General features: G+C 43.0%; 1 protein-coding gene across 4 annotated transcripts; it reads right to left on the bottom strand.

Annotated features, from left to right (window-relative positions):
• Positions 1-582: 582 nt before the first annotated feature.
• On the bottom strand, positions 583-20,789 carry EIF4ENIF1 (eukaryotic translation initiation factor 4E nuclear import factor 1). Of its 4 annotated transcripts, none has more exons than XM_030232209.2 (19): positions 20,641-20,789; positions 20,060-20,186; positions 16,765-16,838; positions 15,853-15,980; positions 15,027-15,307; positions 14,253-14,454; positions 12,973-13,148; positions 11,322-11,457; positions 10,805-10,984; positions 8,722-8,951; positions 7,758-7,829; positions 7,210-7,393; positions 6,699-6,778; positions 6,204-6,343; positions 5,945-6,029; positions 4,755-4,887; positions 3,341-3,685; positions 2,965-3,129; positions 583-2,454 (listed from the first exon to the last, which is right to left on the bottom strand). In XM_030232209.2, exons 2-19 carry the CDS (start codon positions 20,156-20,158, stop codon positions 2,228-2,230), a joined length of 2,937 nt encoding a protein of 978 aa, XP_030088069.1. In that variant the 5' UTR covers positions 20,159-20,186; positions 20,641-20,789; the 3' UTR covers positions 583-2,227. The 4 variants fall into 4 exon arrangements, with proteins under 4 accessions (XP_030088069.1, XP_030088071.1, XP_030088072.1 ...); XM_030232211.2 differs by having other exon boundaries at positions 3,341-3,622; XM_030232212.2 differs by having other exon boundaries at positions 3,341-3,403.

The following is a 20,789-nucleotide window of genomic DNA, read 5'->3' as shown; positions in this document are numbered from 1 at the left end:
TACAAAAAGGAAGTAGGGGTGTTTAATTATAGGGGTGTTTATTTAGAGGCATAAAAAACACTCCCCCTCATGTTGTTATACATTAAAGAAGACCAAGTGATCAGAGACACCCACTCCAACACTAAATCCTTGGAACAGAGGCTGCTCTTCAGCCTGGTAAGGAACATCCAAGCCTTGCTTCTACTCCAAGCATTTCCACCGGTACTGTTTCTAGATCCCTGCAGAGGTGCTTGGTTTATGAGCCTGAGTGGAAGGGCAGAAGATGAGGCTGTTGCTCAGACTGGGTTTCACTGCTGTTTCCTCACATTCACACTTTTTTTAGAGCTGGTAAGTTTTACAACTTCTAATACACTAAGCCTCATTCCTCACATTTAGCTGTGACATTAAATGCAGCAATTCCATCCTGGGCCATCAGTGAGGCCAGTCACTCTTGTCAGAGCAGACTGATCCTCCCCACCCCTGGACTAACTGAAGTTTTCTGCATCTCACCTCAAACCCTGGTTCCATCTTACCAACAAGAACAGTGCTAAAAATAAATCAATATTCTGACATAATTTAGTACAAGAGCAATTGATACAGAGAGCTGGTAGAATCAACTTTATTTACAGAATGTTACTGGGAAAGTGTCAAGTTAAAAAAGTATGAAAACAATCTTACAAGGACAAGCTGGTGATTGCATGTTTTACAGGAATTGTTTTGGGAACAACCACTGGAAGAATGGGTGACCTCCAACAGCTTCCACGCTGGAGATTGCAACTTGCTATTTCATACAACACTGTCTCTGCTGGACTGAAACAAACCCACCACAGCACACTGGCAAGAGTTATAAAATACAGACAAGTGATTTTTTTTTTTTTCCTGCTGCTGGTTTTGCTTTCAGTGAGACCTAAGAAAGAGCAAGTCTGTGAGAGTTCTGGTTTTACTTTCACCTCTTAAAAGAGCACAATGGCCTAAGCTAGGTAGGACATGACAGCAGTACTAGACTCAACACAAGTGAGGGAGTGAAGTGAGGAACCATGCACAAGGATGGAAGAGAACATTTAACTGTTCAGGGAAGTGAAACAGGCTTAAAAGGAACATAGTATTTTAAAACCAAATATACACAGTAAGATCACAAAACTACCCCATCCTCCCCCTTTCAAGCCACAGAACAAGACTCCAAAGGCAAGTTTCACAGTAATGGCATCACCAGATGCACACTAGATTGAGAACAGTTCTTGGGACTCCCTTCTATGAACAGCACTGAAGGCAGTACAGAATATCCACAGCTATGACTGAGGAGTTGAAGGGTGAGGATTCCAAGGCTCCATTTTGATGACCTTTAGTAACTGGCTTGAAAGATTAAAACAAGGAAAATACTGCAGCTAAATGAGGACCAGCACCAGCCCTCTTGACAGAGCAACAACCAGTAGGTAACTACAGACTGAAGATCTGGCTTTAGCATGACTGCACCAGGTCCCATCCTCAAGGCTTTCAAAGACTAAACAATTCTCTCATTTGGTGGCAAGAGTCACAGGGAATCAGATCTTAGTTACATAGACAGCAAGATGTGGGCTTTTACTTTGACACTTTAGCTACACTGAGTGCACAGTATGTGACAGAAAAATGTGAGAGGGAGACCTAGAGGAGATGAGCAGCAAGAAAAGGCAAAGCAACTTCATCCTGTTCACTCACACTTAGGATATGCAACTTTAATCTTAAAGTCCCACACGTACAATGGAGAAAGATCCAAACCATAGGCACAACTAAAGCTCAACTGTTCTCAGCTACTCTTATGTACAGCTGTATAGATTCAAAAAGGCTATTCTAGGTGTGTATGTACAAAAGATTGTTTATACACAAGTCTGTACAGAAGGGTCTATACATGTAGTTTTCTGCAGAAGGAATCCATAGCTGCTACCTCTACACTAGAGAATATCAGCACTTCATTCACATATCTTACAAAAACAAACAAACAAAAAAAAAATAGACACTTCCAGGATTAAACTGGCTTTGTCGTGCATCTAAATTTCTTCAGGCTTCACTATCCAAGCCATAATGGATCCTTTAGTCTTGATGCAGACATGAGACCAGGACAGGTGCCATGTGCTTTAGTCTCTCAAAAGGAAATTCTGCACAGGAGTGCTAAAAATAAAAGCCCCAAAAAACCAAACAGAGGTGAAGTCCTGACTATGGACATTCTCATCCAGTCTAAAGAATCGCAAGTGTTCCACCCAGTGGTCACTGTTCACTGCCGGAATTCCAGTTCATCTACACTGATGACTTTGGATGGCATGGATGGAAGAGGCTGCTGCAAGACATCTGAACCAAACCATTTTGCAAGGCCAATGGGAGAGCCACTTCTCTGGCTGGGGCGATGGTCGAGCTGTGTGTGCCCATGAGATAATCCAGTCCGAGGCAGCACATTTTGAGGGGTTGTTTGTGCACCAGCAGGTGATCCCTGTGCTCCAGAGCCTGTGAAATGTAAAGCTATTAGAGGTGGAGTAATACCCAGCACAGATTTGCCCTTGAGCTATCACCTGAGAAGGCATGTGAGCTGAATGTGGCTTTTATTCATTCTATGAGCCCCAGGAAGTCCAGGTACCACGTGTTTATTTTCATTAGTACTCCCATAAATGGCCTGACACCGCCAGTTCCGGACACAGACGGGTTTGAAGGGAAGACCAGGATCAAAGAGCATTTCCCTGGAGAAGGTGGGTGGCCCGTGGCCCAAGAAGGCTGAAAGCCTGCATACATGCTGCAAGAGTCAGATCTGTCAGTAGCAACACATGTTCTGAAACCAAACACTTCACTTGGACTTTGTTCTGTCATAACAGCTTGCATTGGTCCAAACCACTTGAGACCCACACAAGGTTAGTGATCACAAATGACTAAATTAAAGTAGCTTCCTGCTAGCACAGTGCACTCAACACCCCAGAAAGGAGCCTTCTAGAACTCTCACTCCTGCTATCTGTTCTAGCCTACCTGATCGTTGTAGCTGCTGTTGCATCATGGCGAGCTGCAAAGGTGTCCCCGAGCGTGGATTTAAGATGTGATGGCTTGCTGTTGGAAGTGGATAAAAAGGCTGGCCAAGGATGGGAGCAGATATTCCCTGCAAGTGAGACAGGTCCACTCCAGGAGGAAGCATACCTGTTGAACACAAGCAAGAAAACTTCTAATCTGATAAGCATAAGGAACTTCAAGCAAAACAAAACATATGTATTTAAATGGGTTGGAATTTATTGTCTGATTTTAAAAGTAAGTTCTGATTTAATAAAGACTACCAGTAATATCAGTTTGTGCTGCTCCTAACACAGTCTCAAAAAGAACATGCATGAACAGGGAAAAAAGTATGGATTACCTGCTTGCAGCAGAGGAAGATGTTGTGGATGGACCCCCTGTGCCATCATTCTCTGGACCAGTCCTGGGTGCAGTTGATGAGCAGGTCGTACAAGTGGTACATGGGGAACAAGGGGTACTTGATGAACAGGACGAAGGAAAGGGCCTCCTGGTACTGGGGAGGCCATTGTAGGAGTCTTCCTACCAGCTGATTTGGGCCTGTAGTCTTGCTCTTTGGTGCAACGATTTGCTTGGGTAAGAGGTGTGGAACATGCAGAGCGTTGCAGTGCAGGTAGTTTGGTACCTAAGGTGGGCAAAGTTCCTTGATCTGCATTCTCCACAGAACTAGACAGTAGGTTATCTGTAGCTAGAATTGAATACAGCTATTACAGTCCACAGCTAGAGATTGCACCTAATGAAAATTAAAGCTTAATGACTGGATTTGATAGGTTCCACAACTAGCTGAACTGTAGTCATATATATTTAATAGTAAGCATCTTTTTTCTGGATGCTTCTGGCCAAATTATTTTCAAAAGAGTAATGAGAAGGAATATGTTCCACAGGAAACCCTGTACAGGAAGCTTAAATTAGTTTAGGATCAGAAGTAACTCCACTTTTAATTCTTATTTTTCCTTCTTAGGAATGTTGAATTGGCAGCATGGATGAGTCAGTGCCAAAGGTGATAGGAGGTACAAGAGATCCTCCCTAGACAAGAGCTGTGCCAGAAGTCTGGCCAAAGGTGGTTTTTCAGTTTAGCTGTGTTTGGGGGTTAACAGCAGCCTTCTACATCTGCCATCTGCTTAGCAAGATTTGGAACACTAAAGCCCCTCCAGAAGCTACTTCCACAGACCATCCTGATGAGTTAGGCAAGGCCTGAAATACCCTGGCATCAAGTACTACAGTGGAGATATTTCAGTTGGACTGCAACCACAAACTGCAAGCTGCCTCTGTGGCTACCAGTGCTGAAGCACAAGGCCACGTCAGTCTGAGTCAGACAACTGGTGTTGAGCACTTCCTTTTTACAGCCTCTTACATCAGTTTGGGTGACAAAATGCTTCCCTGATCTGCTACACTTAAGAGCTTAACAGTCTCAGCTTTGACCGTTCAGGTGTCTCAAGACAACTAAGTTTTCTATTACTGGTGTAGAGAGCTATGGAAGCATTACTGTCACTGTGCTTGTTCATCAAGAAAAGCTGCAAACAATTATGGTTCAGCCCTCTTAGTGTTGCTCAGAAACTGATAGGAAATAGAGATTAAGCCCCATCACTACTGGAAGAGTATCCCCTCCATAGCTCTGGCCCCTCCTCCCATAGGCTCCCTCCTCATCTCCACAGATCAGGAATGTCTAAAGGTAGCCTGGGTGTATTTTGTGCTGAAACAATCTGGGTCTATTCCAAACCCCTTTTGTCTGTGGTATTTTAAAGCCATAACAATACCTTCATTTGGTCTCTGATTTTCATCTTTAACATCACTGATTTTCATTTTCCCAGAAACTGGATCCTCTTTGCTCTTCTCTTTGCTCTCGTACATCTTGCGAATCACCGAGGTAGGTGTGAAGGAAGGAGACAGCTGCAGAGAACACAGTAAGAAGCTCACCTCACCCAGTGCTCATTATCCAGGCCACAATATCTCAGCTGTGGGAGGACACCAATTCTAGCACATCCTTTCCATTTAAAGCTCTTTTGAATCAGCTGCTGTGTGTCCATGATTTTACTTCACCTCATTTCATAGCTTTATTCTATAGTTTAAGCATTTCTCTTTAGCTTTTTTGCAAGTCCAATATCAAAATCTGCAGCTGTTCTCAGTTAAATGTACCTTAACAGGCTTGAAACAAAATAGCTGAGTTGTAGTGTAAGTTACAGCTGCTTCCTCTTTGCTATTGGTTCAGAAGAGCAACTCCATAGGAATTCCTATAGAGCTGCTTCATCTGCATCAGCTCAGCGCTGATGTTCTGCAGAGAACTATTGCCCCATTTGGGTTCCCCCATTCAGAGTTCCACAGCACCTGTGGAAGTCACTCATTTGGAATATAAACTTGTATTGCTTGTTTCATCAGGCAGGTGATGGTCTGTGTCAGTCCTGAGCTGCAACTACTTGACTGATTAATTGGAAAATTTAGATAAAAACTGCATTCTACACAGTACTGAAGGCAGAGAGGCAACAGCTTGGCTTTGACATTTTACTCATTTTCAAAGTGACCCTGAAGCTCCTAGGCATTATTTCAAGCCACAGACACTTTGGTCAAACACTTCATACACAAACACCAGTGTTCTCTAAAGCATCTCATGGCTTTCAGCACTGGTTTTTTTTTTAATTAAAGCACCAAAATATGATGGCTTGGTTTTTCATAATCATCTTTGTTTGATTTCAGAACATGAAGTCAAGGTAACATTAGTGGCATTTCTTCAGTTTTAGGTAAGACAGTGATCAGAAAAGGCTCTTTTCCAAGGTGAAGACATTCAGTTAAGCATGAAGGAAAACTCATTCCTGTATCTCATGGCCACAGATAAAACATGAATGTGATGAACTCGATGGCCTCCCTTTCTCCCACTGATCACCACTGCTGTAATCTGGTAACTGCAGACACTGACAGCTCTCCCTACAACCACTGCATATCAGGTACTGACCATGCTTGTAATGGATGCTGCAGGGGCTGGAGAAGATGCATTCCCTCTGTGTCCTGGTGCAGGGGATTTAGTCATTCGCTGCTGCCTGTGGAGGGACAGGGTGTCAGAAGCAGCTCTGCTCTTGGCACAGAATCAAAGGCAGCACTGCCATGAACCAATGCAATCCTCAGTGACTAGTGCTAATATCTACTGAAAGACAATACCCATGTTAAAAATCAGTTAACAGCATACCCTTTACATTTTGCAGTCAGGTGCTCACCTGTTTCTGTAGCCATCTCTGCTTTTGTCCATTTGTGGTTTACCAAAGCCATGCTGGTAGAAATTTGCTGCATGTATGGCCAAGTCATGTGGGAGTGCCAGACCCTCTAATGCAGCTTGCTGGATCTCCAGGGGACTCATCTGAGGTAGAGTTGGATGAAAAACACACAAGTCAAAGCCTGTATTTGGCTGGGTTTTTTAAAGATACTGAAGATTGATTGCTATAGCTACTAATGTCTTCACCAACATCTGCCCACCAACAGTCTCTGTTTTATTAACAGGCAATAGAAGTTTCAAAAAATTTTGTACTTCAGGTACTCTAAGATGGGCCAAATTGGAATGAGGTTTTGAGACTGTACTAAATTAGACTTTAAGTTTACTAAGAGAAAACTTACAGCACAAACATCTGGATGCAACAACTGTTTCCACAAGTTAGCTCTAAACCACAGAATACAAAGACATGCAAATACATTTAACAAAAAGCATGTCATCTAACCTGTGCAGCAACTGGGCTCATGGGCTTCCTTACACCTGGAAATGGATCACCAAGCAATTGCTGAGAACCTTGTCCAAAACCTAAAGAATATAAAACAGTTGTATTTAAAAGTACTAACAGTTTCTTTCAATCCATAGAATACACATCCTAAAGTAAAATAATGCTACATGAATGAAGGATTCCTTGTGAAGACTCTCAGCTCACCCCTTAAATCTACATAGAGCTACATCTCCTCCACGTCACGGAGCTGGAGAGCTACAAAAGAGGCTCCTGGTAGTGTTTTGTAGTACAAATGGCCAAGTACTCCTTGGAAGTTATTTTTACACAGTAGCTGAGCACATTATTCCTCACCAGAACTCACTGTGAGGTCTGGGTGATGAATTTAACAGTAGAGACTAGTAAGTGAAAGGGCACTTAGTTGCCCACCAAGTGCCAGGAAGTTTTTCTAGTTCTGTAAAGCAGTCTTAAAAAACCCTCGAGAAATAAAAGCCCACTTTGCAAGCAGTCTCACCAATGGGTGAAGATATTCTGTGGCGCAGGTAATCTGCAGAAGCAGCTCGTGCTGGGAACACAGGTGGGATGGGGGGAGAGGGGGCTCTCTGTGCCAGCAGGGAGGCTGCAGGCTCCAAACCTCCTATCAGGCCACTCAAGACATTTGATGAAGCAGGTCTGGTAATGGGTGGACCAAGAAGCTCCTAAGAATAAAGAAAGAACATTCAAAATATGGCAAATTTACACAAACTAGCTCATTTTACTACACCACAGGCTGCCCTATTTATAGCAACTTAAAGACAAGGGGGACTTGTGCAACCAGATACACCAATCCTGGTTTGCAGGAATTAGGCAATCAGCAAGCTTTTAATTTTCAAGCTGTAATTACAGGAAATAACATGACAAGACAAATTTTTAGGTAAACTGATCTAGTCCCTGGCTCTTTCTTTATAGTATCTTGTCTGACTGTTGATCCCATAAGGCCTTAAATGCCTTATTTTAAAATAATTTTTGTTTTCTCACTGGGGATATGCTTTTAAGTACCTCCCTCCCCCTCAGTAAGAATACCTGCAGAATATTCTTTGACAGAGGCTGGCCTGACATCTCTGGAGGTGACATTAAGTGGCTTTCAAGGCTCTGCTAAGAAAATGAAAACACTGTAAATTAGACATAAATACAACCAAGCTAATTAAGAGACTGTCTATATTTGTTTCAGTGACAAATAATTTCATCTGTTGTGTTGGAACAGTAGTTTATGCTACAGCCAAATAAAATTTCAGAAAGTTAAGGGCTGAGCTAGCTCACAGATTTCCCCTAAGAAAAATGCCTGTACTAGACTGCATACAGGTATTTCACTGTGCCTCATTCAAGTTTGGATCAAATATATGAATTTACGTAACTGTGTAAACAAGAGATGGACTATTGAGCTACTGGTTAACTAAAAAAATGCACAAACTAAAAAGTTTGTACATTAAAGATTATTTAAGATATTCCTCTGTGCATCAAAATTGCACATTAATGCAGAGAGACACCCAGAAGCAAAAGTATTGATTTAAGTCTGAAATCAATCTGCAATTTCTTCACAGGGCAAATTCACATTCTTCACTACCCTTTAGTGAAGTGGGAGGAGTCTAAAAGTCCTTGGCCATAGTTTGGCAGGAAAACCACATGCTTTAGACCTACTTCGTTGTTAGAAGTATCTTCTGGTGCCAGAAATATTTACTGACAGCTTCTGGGTCAAGCATACTGCTTAGGCAGTTAGTGGCAGGATGAAATTTCATCCTACAATCCCTTGCAGTTTAAACCTTACCATCATCTGTTGTTTAATATTAATCTTCCAGCTAACAAGTATTCACTTCAGTTTCATCTCAACACAAGCGCTGTTAGAAGTCAGGTGCAAAATAACAGATTGTTTACTGACATACCTCTACTAAACAAAGATCACTAAAACCATGTGGGCTTCAGGTAGGGGTTGGCTGTTACCCCCTGCACACACAGGGCACTGTAAACCAGAGGCACTGGCTGCACTTACATTGACTTTGGGCTGGGAAGGCAGAGTCCCGCTTGCCTTCATGCTGCTGACCAGTTTGTTAAACGCTGTCATATCCCCATCCTTCTTCATCTGTCTGGAGCCACTGACGTTCAGGGCTTCTTCCATTTGCTCAGCCATAAAGGGAGTGGCAATTTTCCCCTCCTGATCCACTTTCAGACCTTTTAGCCCAGCTTCGACTTCCTCCACTGAAAGTACAACCCCTGAATGTGCTGAGAAATACAGGAGAAATACTGGTAAACCACAGTTCTGGTCTCAAGTGAGCTGATAATTCTTGTGCAGTTGTTGAATAGAAGTCGATTGAAAACTAGAAACAGACAATACCTTATTTTTTGACACTGATGCTAACTATCAAACCATGACTGATCTGAGTTTAGACTGACATTCTAATATACCCAAATTCAGAGAACTGACATGCACAACTACTGCCACATAAGACTCCACAAGAACCTGTTCAGGCTTCAGATACTAATTCTCACTCTTTCATTTACCCTGCAAGAAATGTTGTTACTATATTTTACAACTTTGCCTGCATTTAACAGAGAATATTTATGTGACAACTGAGTTGGTTTCTTTTCTCAATTAGGAAAGTTTCATTTATTTTATACTCCAGGAGACCAGATGGTTTTACAGCCACAGTGCAAGCCATGCCAAATTTCTGAAGCTATCACAAGCAGAAAGAATACAAACCTGGAAAATCTAGATACTTTAGAGCCTCAGTTACACACTTAAGCTCAGTGTGTATAAAGTTTGAAGTAGAGTTTTTGTTCAGAAATTAAAGCCTCTTACAGAAAGATTTCACTGGCATAACCAGCACAAGGCACAGTGCTCTTAGCAGTACTTTTTTCTGTATATGCATACACATACATAAACACCCACTGGTGTCTGACATCAAGGCTAAACATGCTTTATGGACCAGCTGACACACATCACAAGGCATGACACCTTAAAAGAAAAGGAAGAAGAGACAGAAGCATGCCATGGGTTGCAGATATTGGACCAAAGAAATAAGATTTACTGGAAATTTGGGCAAGGAGGTGGAGAAAAGAAACAATGATGCAGACACGCAGCACAGGACATGAGTAAATATGATGTTGCTGGAGAGGAATTGATCTAAAAACTCCACAACACTTGAAGAGCTGCACAACATTTTCTGGGAATGCAGAGTCCCACATCAGGTACTTTTGAGTAAATGGAAGCTTCCCCACAGATTTTTGTTCCTTCATCCTTGGTTTGTGAGAATCAAAGTCAAAAAAGTTTTTAGTAGGAAAGTCAGACTAAGCAGAACAGAAATAGAACTACAAGTCTTTTAAAGTGAAATTAAGGAAGCTCTCCATGTTAGCCAACACTCCCTACTCCTAGACTGGATGCTTAAGAATATCTGCAGTGCTTAGATGCTTTCCTTCCTAGCTGCCTCACACTAATCACCTTTTCTTCAGTCCAGTTCACATGGCAATACATGCTGCTTGCCAAAGAGAAACCAATTTGGAATTAGACCTCAAGATCTCACAGAACACATGCATTTTGTACACTCCATGCATGCTATGGGCCCAGACATGCAAATCCCTACACTGCCGGCACCCTTGGAAAAAAAAACCAAACCAACATTCTCAAGGCACTGTGCAACTTCTTAGATACTGACACTTAATGGATCAATGTGATCCATCACAGACACTGTCAAGGATGACTGACACTGCCAGGTTTTGGTAAAGCCAGAGTTTAAATGCCACAGTTTAGAGCTGACATTACCAGTCACCAGTATGAAAAAACTGCAAATGCCATACACAAAGCTGGAAACTCAGACCGAGACTTGCATCATCTTGTAATTGTTTCTGGCCACTAAAGCAGTCTGATAAAGTGATGTCATCCTGTGATTAGGATGAAAAGAGTCAGTGATGATATTGACACAATTGAGAGCTGCTGAACACTGAGTTTTCAGTGCTGCAAGTAAATCTGTAACACTGCCTACTCCTGGATTTGGGCAGTTGAGGTTTCCAGAATACCAAGCCTCTTGCTGGGAGATACTGCATCACAAGAACTTGACAATAGCTGAAGAGGCACTTACTGCTCTCTCTAAGCTTTTCCTTGTTGGCTGAAAGACTTGAGAGAAGAGGTTTTAAGTCCACTTTGGCTTTCTGTAGCATTTCTAGGATGTCCACTTTGTTTTCAGAGTGGTCTTCCAATGGAATGGGAGCAAAGTAGTTTCCAGAGTTCTGGCCAGGGGAGAGAATGGCTTGCTCTAGACCTGAAACAGCAAAACCAGGAGCACTGCGACATCAGTTTACCAACCCAATGGCTCAAGATGAACATACACTGGCAACCAACTTCAGCATGTCACTGCAAAGTTATGCCTCACACCCCTTGCCCAAGATCAGCTGGAAAGTCATCAGGAAGCACTGACAAGAACATTTATTAAAAAAGAACTTACAGCTGCTTACTCTAAGAGCTTCCAAAAGAATGTCAAGTGCTTAAACTGTGTGAGAATTCACTGTCCTAAAGCCTTATCTGCCATCATCTTATTGAATGAGTAAGAAAGAATGTGGAAGGAGGCTACCTGACCCTGCACTGTCCTGCAGCCTTACCTGCTAGCCTCTCCAGCTCCTCATGAGGGGTAGATCTCAAGCTGCTGGACCGACTTCCAGAACGACTGGGATTAGAAAACCACCTGCTGAACCTGCTGGCAGACACTGAACCTTCCCCCAGCACATCCTCTATCATCTAAGGGAGGGAAAACAGAAAAAAATCTTAACATAAGCAAGATCAGCAACATTTCTGAGAAGCTTTACTGTGCAAGCAGGATTCTTCTGCTACAGCCGAGATGCTGCTCCCAGAATTTCAAAGCTTTGACGTGCTTTTTTCCTGCAGACAGTTAACATAACCCAGCACACACCCCTAACTGACACCAAATATTTACTCACAGTAAAACTGTAACTGAAAAAGCACAGTCAGAGCTCCAACCAAAGGCCATTAACTATACCATTTTAAAGTGCAAGTGTCAAAAGAACCCCAAGTATTTTAAAACCAGTGCATTAAAAAAAATATAACTCAAACTAAAGCTTCTCCTATACTGCAAGACAGTACCCAGTCAAAGCCTGGCTCAATAGGCACAGACACAGTTTCAGGCAGCATGTTTTCTGTTAGACAAAAGGAAGAGCAGCTTCTTCCTCTCAGAGAAATTAGGGTTTTTTTTGAAACAAGGAGCACTCAACACTCTTTACTTTACAACAGAGAAAAAACAGTATTGCTTCATTTGGTTTTGATTGCTTGATTAGAAGAATTAAGACAATAGATGTACAAACCTATGATAACACTTGCACAGACATATCACCAGTACAAAGAAACTCACATTTATGACAAGTTATAAAATCTGCCCATCTGCATCAGCAGCAGGTTTTTTCACTTGGGAAATCCCTGCTCTAAAAGGAGTCACCCCCTTGCACATATGCTGAAAAATCAGATTATTGAGTCTGAAGAAACCATTCACAACTTGCACTGGGAGAATGAACTCTCCTCTGTGTATCTGTCAAATCACTGGCACCATATAATGACTCTTTTCTGATGCAAGCAGCTTGTCCACATTAAAGATTAGGTCAGGAGTCCATTTGTTTTTAAACCTCAACATTTCTAAACCATGTCAGGTCTGTTTGTTTGCAGTCAGAAGACAATTTTTGACTTTTGACTGATTGGTAGGCTGTGTTTATCCAACACAGGAGCAATAGTTCTAAAACATTAATTAACCTCTTAAAGGTTTAAGTAATAAAGATTTAACCCTTTCAGACACACAACCTTTCAGGCACTAGTGTCTCCAGGCTCACTGCCAGCCAGGAATTCTGCACAGGAGATCTGCTTGCTGCATTTCCCAGACTTACATAGAAAAGGCTGTCTTCAGCTAGACTAAATTTGTAGAGTGAATCTTCTCTGAACCTATCTTTGATAATTCCAAAGAAGATCTGTTCAGAATGTCAATTTTGAGCCTTCAAGCAATGACCAAGAGAAAGGAAAAACAGTCAGCTAGTCTGCCTCAAACACTTTGGAGATGGAGCCAGTCCCAGGGATAACATCTTGGTAGAAACATCCTAACACTCCAAAGGTAAATCTCTGCAAATTCATCTTAAACTTACACACTTGATAAAGGAACTTCCACAAAGTGAGAAGTTTTAGCTTTCACAGAATGCAGCTGCAGCAAAAATGCTTCTCATGAATACACCCAGTCTTAAACCCCAGAAAACTCACTGAAGCCAGGCCAGGAACACTTTTATCCAAGTTAAAGAACTCATTGAAGTCAAACTCTCCTGGAGCTGGTTCTTGTAAAACAGCTTCTCTAGGAACTTCTTGATCTGCTGGAGTTTCATTGGCAAGGACAGCTTGCACTTCATCCTCTTCTGCCACTCCACCATTGCATTCTATGCCTTAAAAAGAAAACCAAGTGACTGCTGAATCACTGAATTTGACTATTTCCTGTGGGAACAGCGCCTGACAGCCAATGCACTTGCCCAGGGATTAGAAGCACAGGCCCAAAAAACCCAGCCCCCATCTGATACCTCATCAGTTACACTCCACTGGCTCCTGCAAGAGAAAACCCACTACAACTCCTAGCACACAGCTTCTAGTCTGGTAAGACTATCTAGCTCAAAAAAAAAAAGAATTGCCATTGAACTGGACACAAACAACTGCATCCTGATCAGCCTGGGCTGTTATACCACACCAAGCACATACAGCTGTTACAGAAAGTCAACAGCTGCTGCTGGTTTTCCATCACGAATCCTTTGGCAGCTCCTGCCTTCTTGACATGGGTTCTTAATAGTCAACATATGACAAATACTGCTTCTCCTTCACCAGGAGCAAGGCACTTCTCACTTTAAAGACTTCTCAGCAAGCTTGCACAGGGCACTGCAAAAAACTTGTGACATGGCTCAGTTTTGCAGCCTGTGCTTGGAACTGCACTACAATGCAGTTATGCTGTCCACCTGCAGAACTTCTAGCATTAAAATGTCATCTCTCTTGCCATACTGCAACTTTTTTTTTAATCATCCAATGACAGCACACAAATTCAAGTTTCCTAATTCACTTTAAAGCTGTGTATGTTACTGAAAGATGTATGCCCAGATCGGTGTTCCTAATGTTAGTATTACCATAAGGAAAAAAAAACTATTTCAAGTACCTCAGAGCATTAGCTTAATTTAAACAGAGCCTTTAGCACCCAGCAGGATACAGAAATTAACAAGACCTTTAGAATAACCTATTAACTTCTGATATCATTCAGCATCCATACAAGGTTTTCTCCCAGCCTCTCTTTGGAAAAAAAAAAAAGAGTAATTTCTCACCTAACTGATCTTTCAGATTACTAATACCATTATAGGCTTTACATCTTGTGCTTCAGGATGACCAAAAGCAATGCAAGCTTAAGATAAAGGTTTTCATTTACACCTGTCTGGGTCTGTAACAGTCATCTCCGCAGCCAGCAATGTGCCCCACTAGCAGAAGAGCAGAGCTTCCCTGAGATTTGCCCTTACCTTCCTTCAGAGAGGCTGTGCGTCGCCTTGTACGTTTCCTCCCTTTGTGATCTTCCTCCAGAATTTTATCATCAAAGCCTGTCAGCTCAATGGTTTCAGACTGACTTGTAGGCCCAGCAGAGAACCACTCAGGTTCCTCTTCAGTGTAGGAATCATTCCTTCTTCGCTCCCCAAAGACACGTTTGCTGTCACCAAATTCCCTCTGAAGGCAGATATTAAAAATATTAGCCTTATTAAATACTGCTTCCTAAGGATCTTCCCCAGCTTCCACCTTTCACACCAGTTCTGGGTATTTTTACATGTGTGTGCAACCTCCCTGTATGCTCTGTAAGCTTTTAAATTTAAAGCTTCACAGCTGAATTTCTGCTTCATTACACCAAAAGCTATTGATCTGCAAGTGCTTCCATAAACTCAGTTTTGCAGCCTGAGAGTTAGTTTGTTTTTTTTTTAAAAAGCATTTAAAAAAACCTGAAAGCATGGAAAGCTCCCATTTGCTGAGGTTATGCTTGCTGACAACTGCTAGGTCAAGAACTACAAATTAACTATTAGACTTTTGAACCCTCGTGCTAGTAGAAGTCAGCCATGGGCAGGGTTTGTCTGATAAACAGCATTACATACATCCCTGTGAGCTCTCTGTAACTAAGTTTTGAAACACCAAATGCTCACCCTCCACACCCTAAAAAAGGACCTGCTTGCACAGAACACTTAGCTGCTGCATGCAGCTCAGCTGCCCCAGGTGTCCAAGCCCCCAGTTTGGGAAAGGAAGGAACCAACCCTGAAGCGTTTGTCCTTGTAGTCCCTGTCACGATCCCGGTCTCTGGCGTCCCTGGAGTCACCGCCCCGATGGTCCTTGTCGAAGTTCCTGGAGGAGATGATCCTGCCGCTGCCAATCCTGCGGCCGCCGATGACGCGCACGCCATCGCTGTCCTTCTCCAGGGGGCTCCCCGCCCGACGGGAGCTGACGGACGCGGTCACGTGACAGCCACCCCCAAAGCTTCGCCTCTGGGGACTCAGGACTACATCCAAGTCATCTTCTTTCACTCGCTCTCTTGGATCTGCAAGTTAAAGACCACACAAAAAGCAATACTTCAATGTAATCAAGACAAGCGAGTTGTGTGTACAGCACCCCTCTGCTCCATAGCCTTGCTGCTATCCCAAGGCTTTTAAAGGAAAATGCTCAGGATGTGAAGCTGATCTAGCTGAGACCACAGGAAGTGCAAACAAAAAATGTACAGATGGGTATTGAGGAATTACCGTGATCCCCTAGAAGTACCTGCTTTCCCATTATTAGACATTCTAAGTGCTCAGCTTTGAGTTGCAGGGAAATTGTCCCAGCACTTGCATTTTACATATGTATTCACTATTACAGGGCAAGAATAGGAGGATAGAACTGACTGTTGCACGGATTTGTTCTTAGGTAACAGTCACCAGAAAACCCACTATAGTCTAGTTGGAACAACTAAGATTTCTTTGACACTCATCCTGTGCAATCAAACAATTTTCAGAGCCTTTGTTTGGTCTCCTTTGTGTTATCCCAACAGAAAGGTTTTGCCAACAGCCCAGGTTCTGTTTTGAGCCATGTGCTGTAGAACACACTCACCTACTATTCTACGCATAAGAGAAGTTCGATCTGAATCCAAATCTTTTTTAAAGCTTTCCACTGGTGAAGTTCTCCCTGAAGTTGGATATAAAGATGCATGCCACTTCTCTGGATCCCAGACACCATCACTAGGAAAATAAAATTGCAGGATTGTTTGCTACCTTGTAGTCTAATAAATGCTTCATAATGCTGCTGCTGGAAACCTAGAATTCACTGGTTAGCAACCAGCACAAGTGAATTATCCTTCATACCCAACTCTGAAATCTGCTGTACTATGGTTTATTACTTCACGCATAGTATTTGGATTTCTTCTGTAACAGCAAGGAAGTACAATACCCAGTATCAGATTTTAAAAGACTAGTTATTGTTGAAGCTTGCCTGGTACACTGAAAAAGAGTTCAAGTAGATCATATGGCGCTGCTGATAAGCATTTGGGTAATTTTACCACAATCTCACGCTTCCACAATAAATTCATCTGAATAGTAAAGAAACTGCTCCTTAATAAACTTACAAACACTAGCCAAGAACACTCACCTACATTTTTTAGTGAGGTACAGTAACAACATGGGAGAGTAATCCACTAAGCAAGGCAGCTTGTAACAGCCTGACCCAGTCTGTGCTACACACCCATCCATGTTCTTGGTACTTCTGCAAGTCTGTAAGACTTGTGTTGTGTGAAGTTATGAGATCCAGCAGAAAATAATCTCTGTTCAAAGAACAAAATCCTTGGCCAGAGCATTGAGCCCTTCCTAGCAGATTAGTACTTCTGAAAACTGGACTCTACAGCAGTCTGAACTCTGTGGCACATATACTTCCATCAACATAAGAGCACTTCTTGGCTAAGTGTTTTTTGCAATTTAAACTTTTACTTTGAAAGAAATGTATATAGCCTTTGTATAATCTAGAAAATACCTGTCATATTTTTCAGAAAGACAAGAAGGTCTTTTTTTAGAGTAGGGACGCTCTTTAATATCCAGCAGCTCCTCCTAGAAAAAAAAAATTAAAAAATCAAGACATGGGTTTTGATTCACACCCAGACAAGATTTAAGTGTCTTAAACCACCTATTCCAGACTGCCTGTCCAATTTAGTGTTTTAATTTGACAGCCCAGGTTTCCCAGTCCGTTGTTTCCTATCCTGTGAAATACAGCAGTGAAAGTTTATATTTCAGTTGTTTTACCAGTGGCCACTGACCAAACACTTATTCAAAGCACTAAGCCTTACTAGGCCAGGTTCAATTTCTCGTGAACACTCCAAGGCTGCTCACACCATAAATGTTTATGTATTCACTTCCCTGGACAGTTCAGCTTAAAAGCAACACAGGCATCATGGACACCAGAGCTGGTGAGTTCTCAAGAAGGAATCAAAATTGCTGTGGTTAATTCTATATGAGGTTCAGCAGGTAAAAAAAAGCATTAGCACAATTTCAGTTACTGGTGTAGATCTAGGAATTCTAGTCAAGCTTCCCATTTCTGACCATCACCAACTCCAAAATATTATATGTGTTATACAATTACCCATTCCATCCAACACCAAATCAATGCTGAATGATAACTTGTTTTACCACTTTCTACTAGCTCTGAGAAGCCCTTAGCTTTTCACTGTACACCCTAAGCAGTCACTCAACTGGCAACCAGTGCAGTCTCTGCACTGCAGTTTGCTACATTCAAAAGGAAGATTAATGGTGTGACCATCAGTGCTTTAAATCAACAATAACTCCGCTGCAGTTAAGATGCACATTTCTAGTTAAACTTACCCATTCTCCCAAGATCCCGTTTTTTCAACCTGCCCCACTCCCAACTGTACTGAATTGATTCAGAACTGTGCAGGGATCAGTGGGCAGCTGGAAGGATAAAGAAATCCTAACAGCAGACACCATACATCAACCAAACTGAATGAAATCTCTTGACCCTTTCTTCCCAAAAATACAAATCCTTCAGAACTCTTACATCATTTCCCCACATGATTAAAATCAGTCATTAACTATGTGAGTTTGACACTTGCTCTAAGTGGCAATTTGGTAGCTGGATAAAACCTTAACATTCCTTCCACCCCAGGCATCACCCTCAGCAAAAAGAGTCCATTAAAGGGAGCCTAGCCTCCCTGCCCACAGCTTCCCAAAATAAACCTCAATCTGTGAGGAACATCACTGCTGTAATACTATCAGAGCCTGATGCAGACACTACAAGTATAACAGCCCTGTCCATCACCAGACTGGGACTGGGTTGTTTTGCTGGCCACGAGAGGGAGTCCACAGGCTCTCATTCACATCCTATCACAATTCTTCCACTCAAGTGAGGAAAATTTGAATTGTTTCTTGCCTTTCACTCATTAGCTGTGCACCCCTGGGGGAACAGCTTCCCAAGAACCAGAAAAGACACAGCCTAAACTGTAGAGCACTCCTGTAACAGAGGAGATAAATGCTGGCACTTCCACCTGTGGGGTTTTATGTTTAATTCACGCACATTCTAAGCAGGCTGGGGGGAAAAGTGTGCTCAGCTGTTATCATACAGTTTTAAGCAGACAGCTTAGAACTACTCAGAGAATGAGCCAGATGTTTTCCTAGTGGTAGTAAATGAATATAAACCATTAAAGGAAATCACTCCTCTTTCTATCAGCAGCACATCCCTCAAAACAGTGTTCCCTCAATCCCAAATTAGTAGGAAACTGGAACACATGAAAATGCCCTACAATGTTGATTACTTCACCACCTTAAAATATTTGAGCTGTATAGAGAAACTATATGATGTAAAGTATTTTAACACAGACTGATTTCTGGTATTTCTTGATTTAGGCTCCTTGGAAACCAACTGATAGACAAGACTAGGCACCTTCTGGCACTAGTTCTGCAACTTTATCCTGGTCAGAAACCATAGGTACTGCATTAACAAAACTGAAGCAACTAAGGCATTGCTTTCAGTCAACAGCCACCACCAGCACGGGCTGAACATTGCCCTAAAAAGCAGAGCAGAAATTGAAGCTGAATTCAGCTACTACACAAGAGGACTTAGGCAAGACTGAAAGAGAATAGAGACCACTTTTTCAGCAGGGGAGCTTTAAAAACAGCTCCTCTCATTCACTTAGCAGTTAACTGACTAACTAGGTCTGAGTAATAGTATACTTTGCATCCTCAAAATTTAAGAGCACATCATTTCTCAGAAGTTAGAGATTTAGAAAGCTGTACTATTCCCAAGAGGTTTGGCCAATTCTGAAGTACGTGGTTTATTGTTGATGTCTACTTAAAATAAGCTAGAGCTCTACTATCTCAACAGAACATAGCCACAATGATAACTTCTTTTTCCTTTAAAAAACAACCTGCTAAAAAGCCAACAGCTCTGAATTCCTCAAGAAAGATAACACAGTCAGCAACAATAAACTATCTCTCCTGTTCCACACTTCAGGCCATTTGCTGCAAAGTATCTTAACAGCTTTTCACAAAGCAATGACCACCTGTTCCCACAGCTCCCAGCCATGGGAAAATCAACCACCATTACAGACACTTCCCATAGACATTTTTCAGCAGTGGTACCAAAACCCCAAACAAAATTTGAATCCTAAATCCTACAGCATATCAAGCTCACTTAGTAATGGAACAATCTTTTTTTTTATTTGCAAGCAACTTGGCTCTTCTTCTTCCCCTCATACATATATTTAGGCATCACAGTTAAACAAAAGCACCTGTGTTAACATTAGAACATTAAGCATCGATTAAAGTCACAACTGTTTAGGCTTCCAGCAATCAAATATGAGAATTCTAAGGTTACAAAAAAGACACCCAGTAAACACATGAGAGATCCTGATAAGATCTAGTGTGCTACACCTTCCTAGGAAATGGCATCTACAGCAAGAAAAGATTTTTGGTCAACTTCTTAAAAGAACACTGCTGAAAACAGAACCACAAAGAACTTGAGAAAGCTGGTAGAACAACATACTTCAGTCTCTACAATAATCTCTGAGCACATGCTGTGGGGTGCTCAGATATTAAAATAAGGTGGTGGGAATCAAAAGCATATCGAGGACAAGATTGCACAACTGCATCACATTTAACAAGCTGCTCATTTGATAGCACTTTGTAAATCCTAATCCAGGCAAAGGCTTTTCAGCTTTCACCTCACCGTTTCCCCCTCACAGGAGCCTGCACCTCCCACTCTACTCCTGTGAACGAGAACTTCCACGCACAACTGCGAGACGAAAGGAGAGTGAGCTAACCTTTGTGTAACGATGTGGGTATTTAGTTGTAATTCTGTTCAACTCCAGGAAAGCATCGCCATTTTCAGTTTCTGTTGCTGCACCTCCTCTTTTATCCATGGTTACTTCAAAGCCTTTGACCGCGGAGCTAATTAAAACAAAACCACCCCGTCAGATTTCAAGACGTACCTTTCTAGAGGGTGCATTTTCTTTCCAGCCGGAGTCAGTTTAGCACTCGGGCACAGCAAAGTAGAGCCACGCTCCCCAGCAGCGCCCGTCCCCTCCCAACCCTGCCCCTTCCCCCGGCCCAGCCAGGCGGCTCTGGCTGAAGGGTCCGAGCCGCTCGGGCGGCGCGGCCGGCCCTGCCCCGCGCTGGGGCGGCTCCAGCACTCGGAGTATCGGTCTGCGGGCACGGCCGGGGCGCGCGGCCACCGCGACCCGCACCCCCACACAGCCCGCGGGGCCCTGAGGGGCCGGGCGCCGCTCGCTCCGCGGCGCAGAGGCAGCGCGGCCCAGGCGCCGTCCCGAGGTGCCGGAGCCGGGGAGGGGAACGGCGGCAGTGGGGCAGGTGACTCAGCGGATCCCCGCCCGGCCGCACTCACCGGCGGGTGTCCCGCGCCGCTCCGCTCCGCTCAAGGCCTCACCGCCGCCCGCGGCGTTTCCTGCTCCGGCCGCCGGCCCCACTTCTCCCCCGCCCGCCCCCACTGAGGGGCCGCACACGCCCCGGGCCGGCGCTGCCGCCGCCGCCACC

This window comes from Serinus canaria, chromosome 15 (genome assembly GCF_022539315.1).
Source record: "Serinus canaria isolate serCan28SL12 chromosome 15, serCan2020, whole genome shotgun sequence".
Taxonomy (NCBI): domain Eukaryota; kingdom Metazoa; phylum Chordata; class Aves; order Passeriformes; family Fringillidae; genus Serinus; species Serinus canaria.
Note: the sequence above shows the minus strand (reverse complement) of the source record. Positions and strands in the feature narration are given on the sequence as shown.

Excerpts from the sequence above, each read along its gene's own strand:
- EIF4ENIF1 (XM_030232209.2), bottom strand. The coding sequence starts at position 20,158 with ATGGATAAAAGAGGAGGTGCAGCAACAGAAACTGAAAATGGCGATGCT. Across the intron at positions 13,149-14,252 it reads CACAGCCTCTCTGAAGGAAG|GCATAGAATGCAATGGTGGA; the intron begins GTAAGGGCAAAT and ends TTTCTTTTTAAG. Across the intron at positions 11,458-12,972 it reads GTGTTCCTGGCCTGGCTTCA|ATGATAGAGGATGTGCTGGG; the intron begins GTGAGTTTTCTG and ends TCCCTCCCTTAG.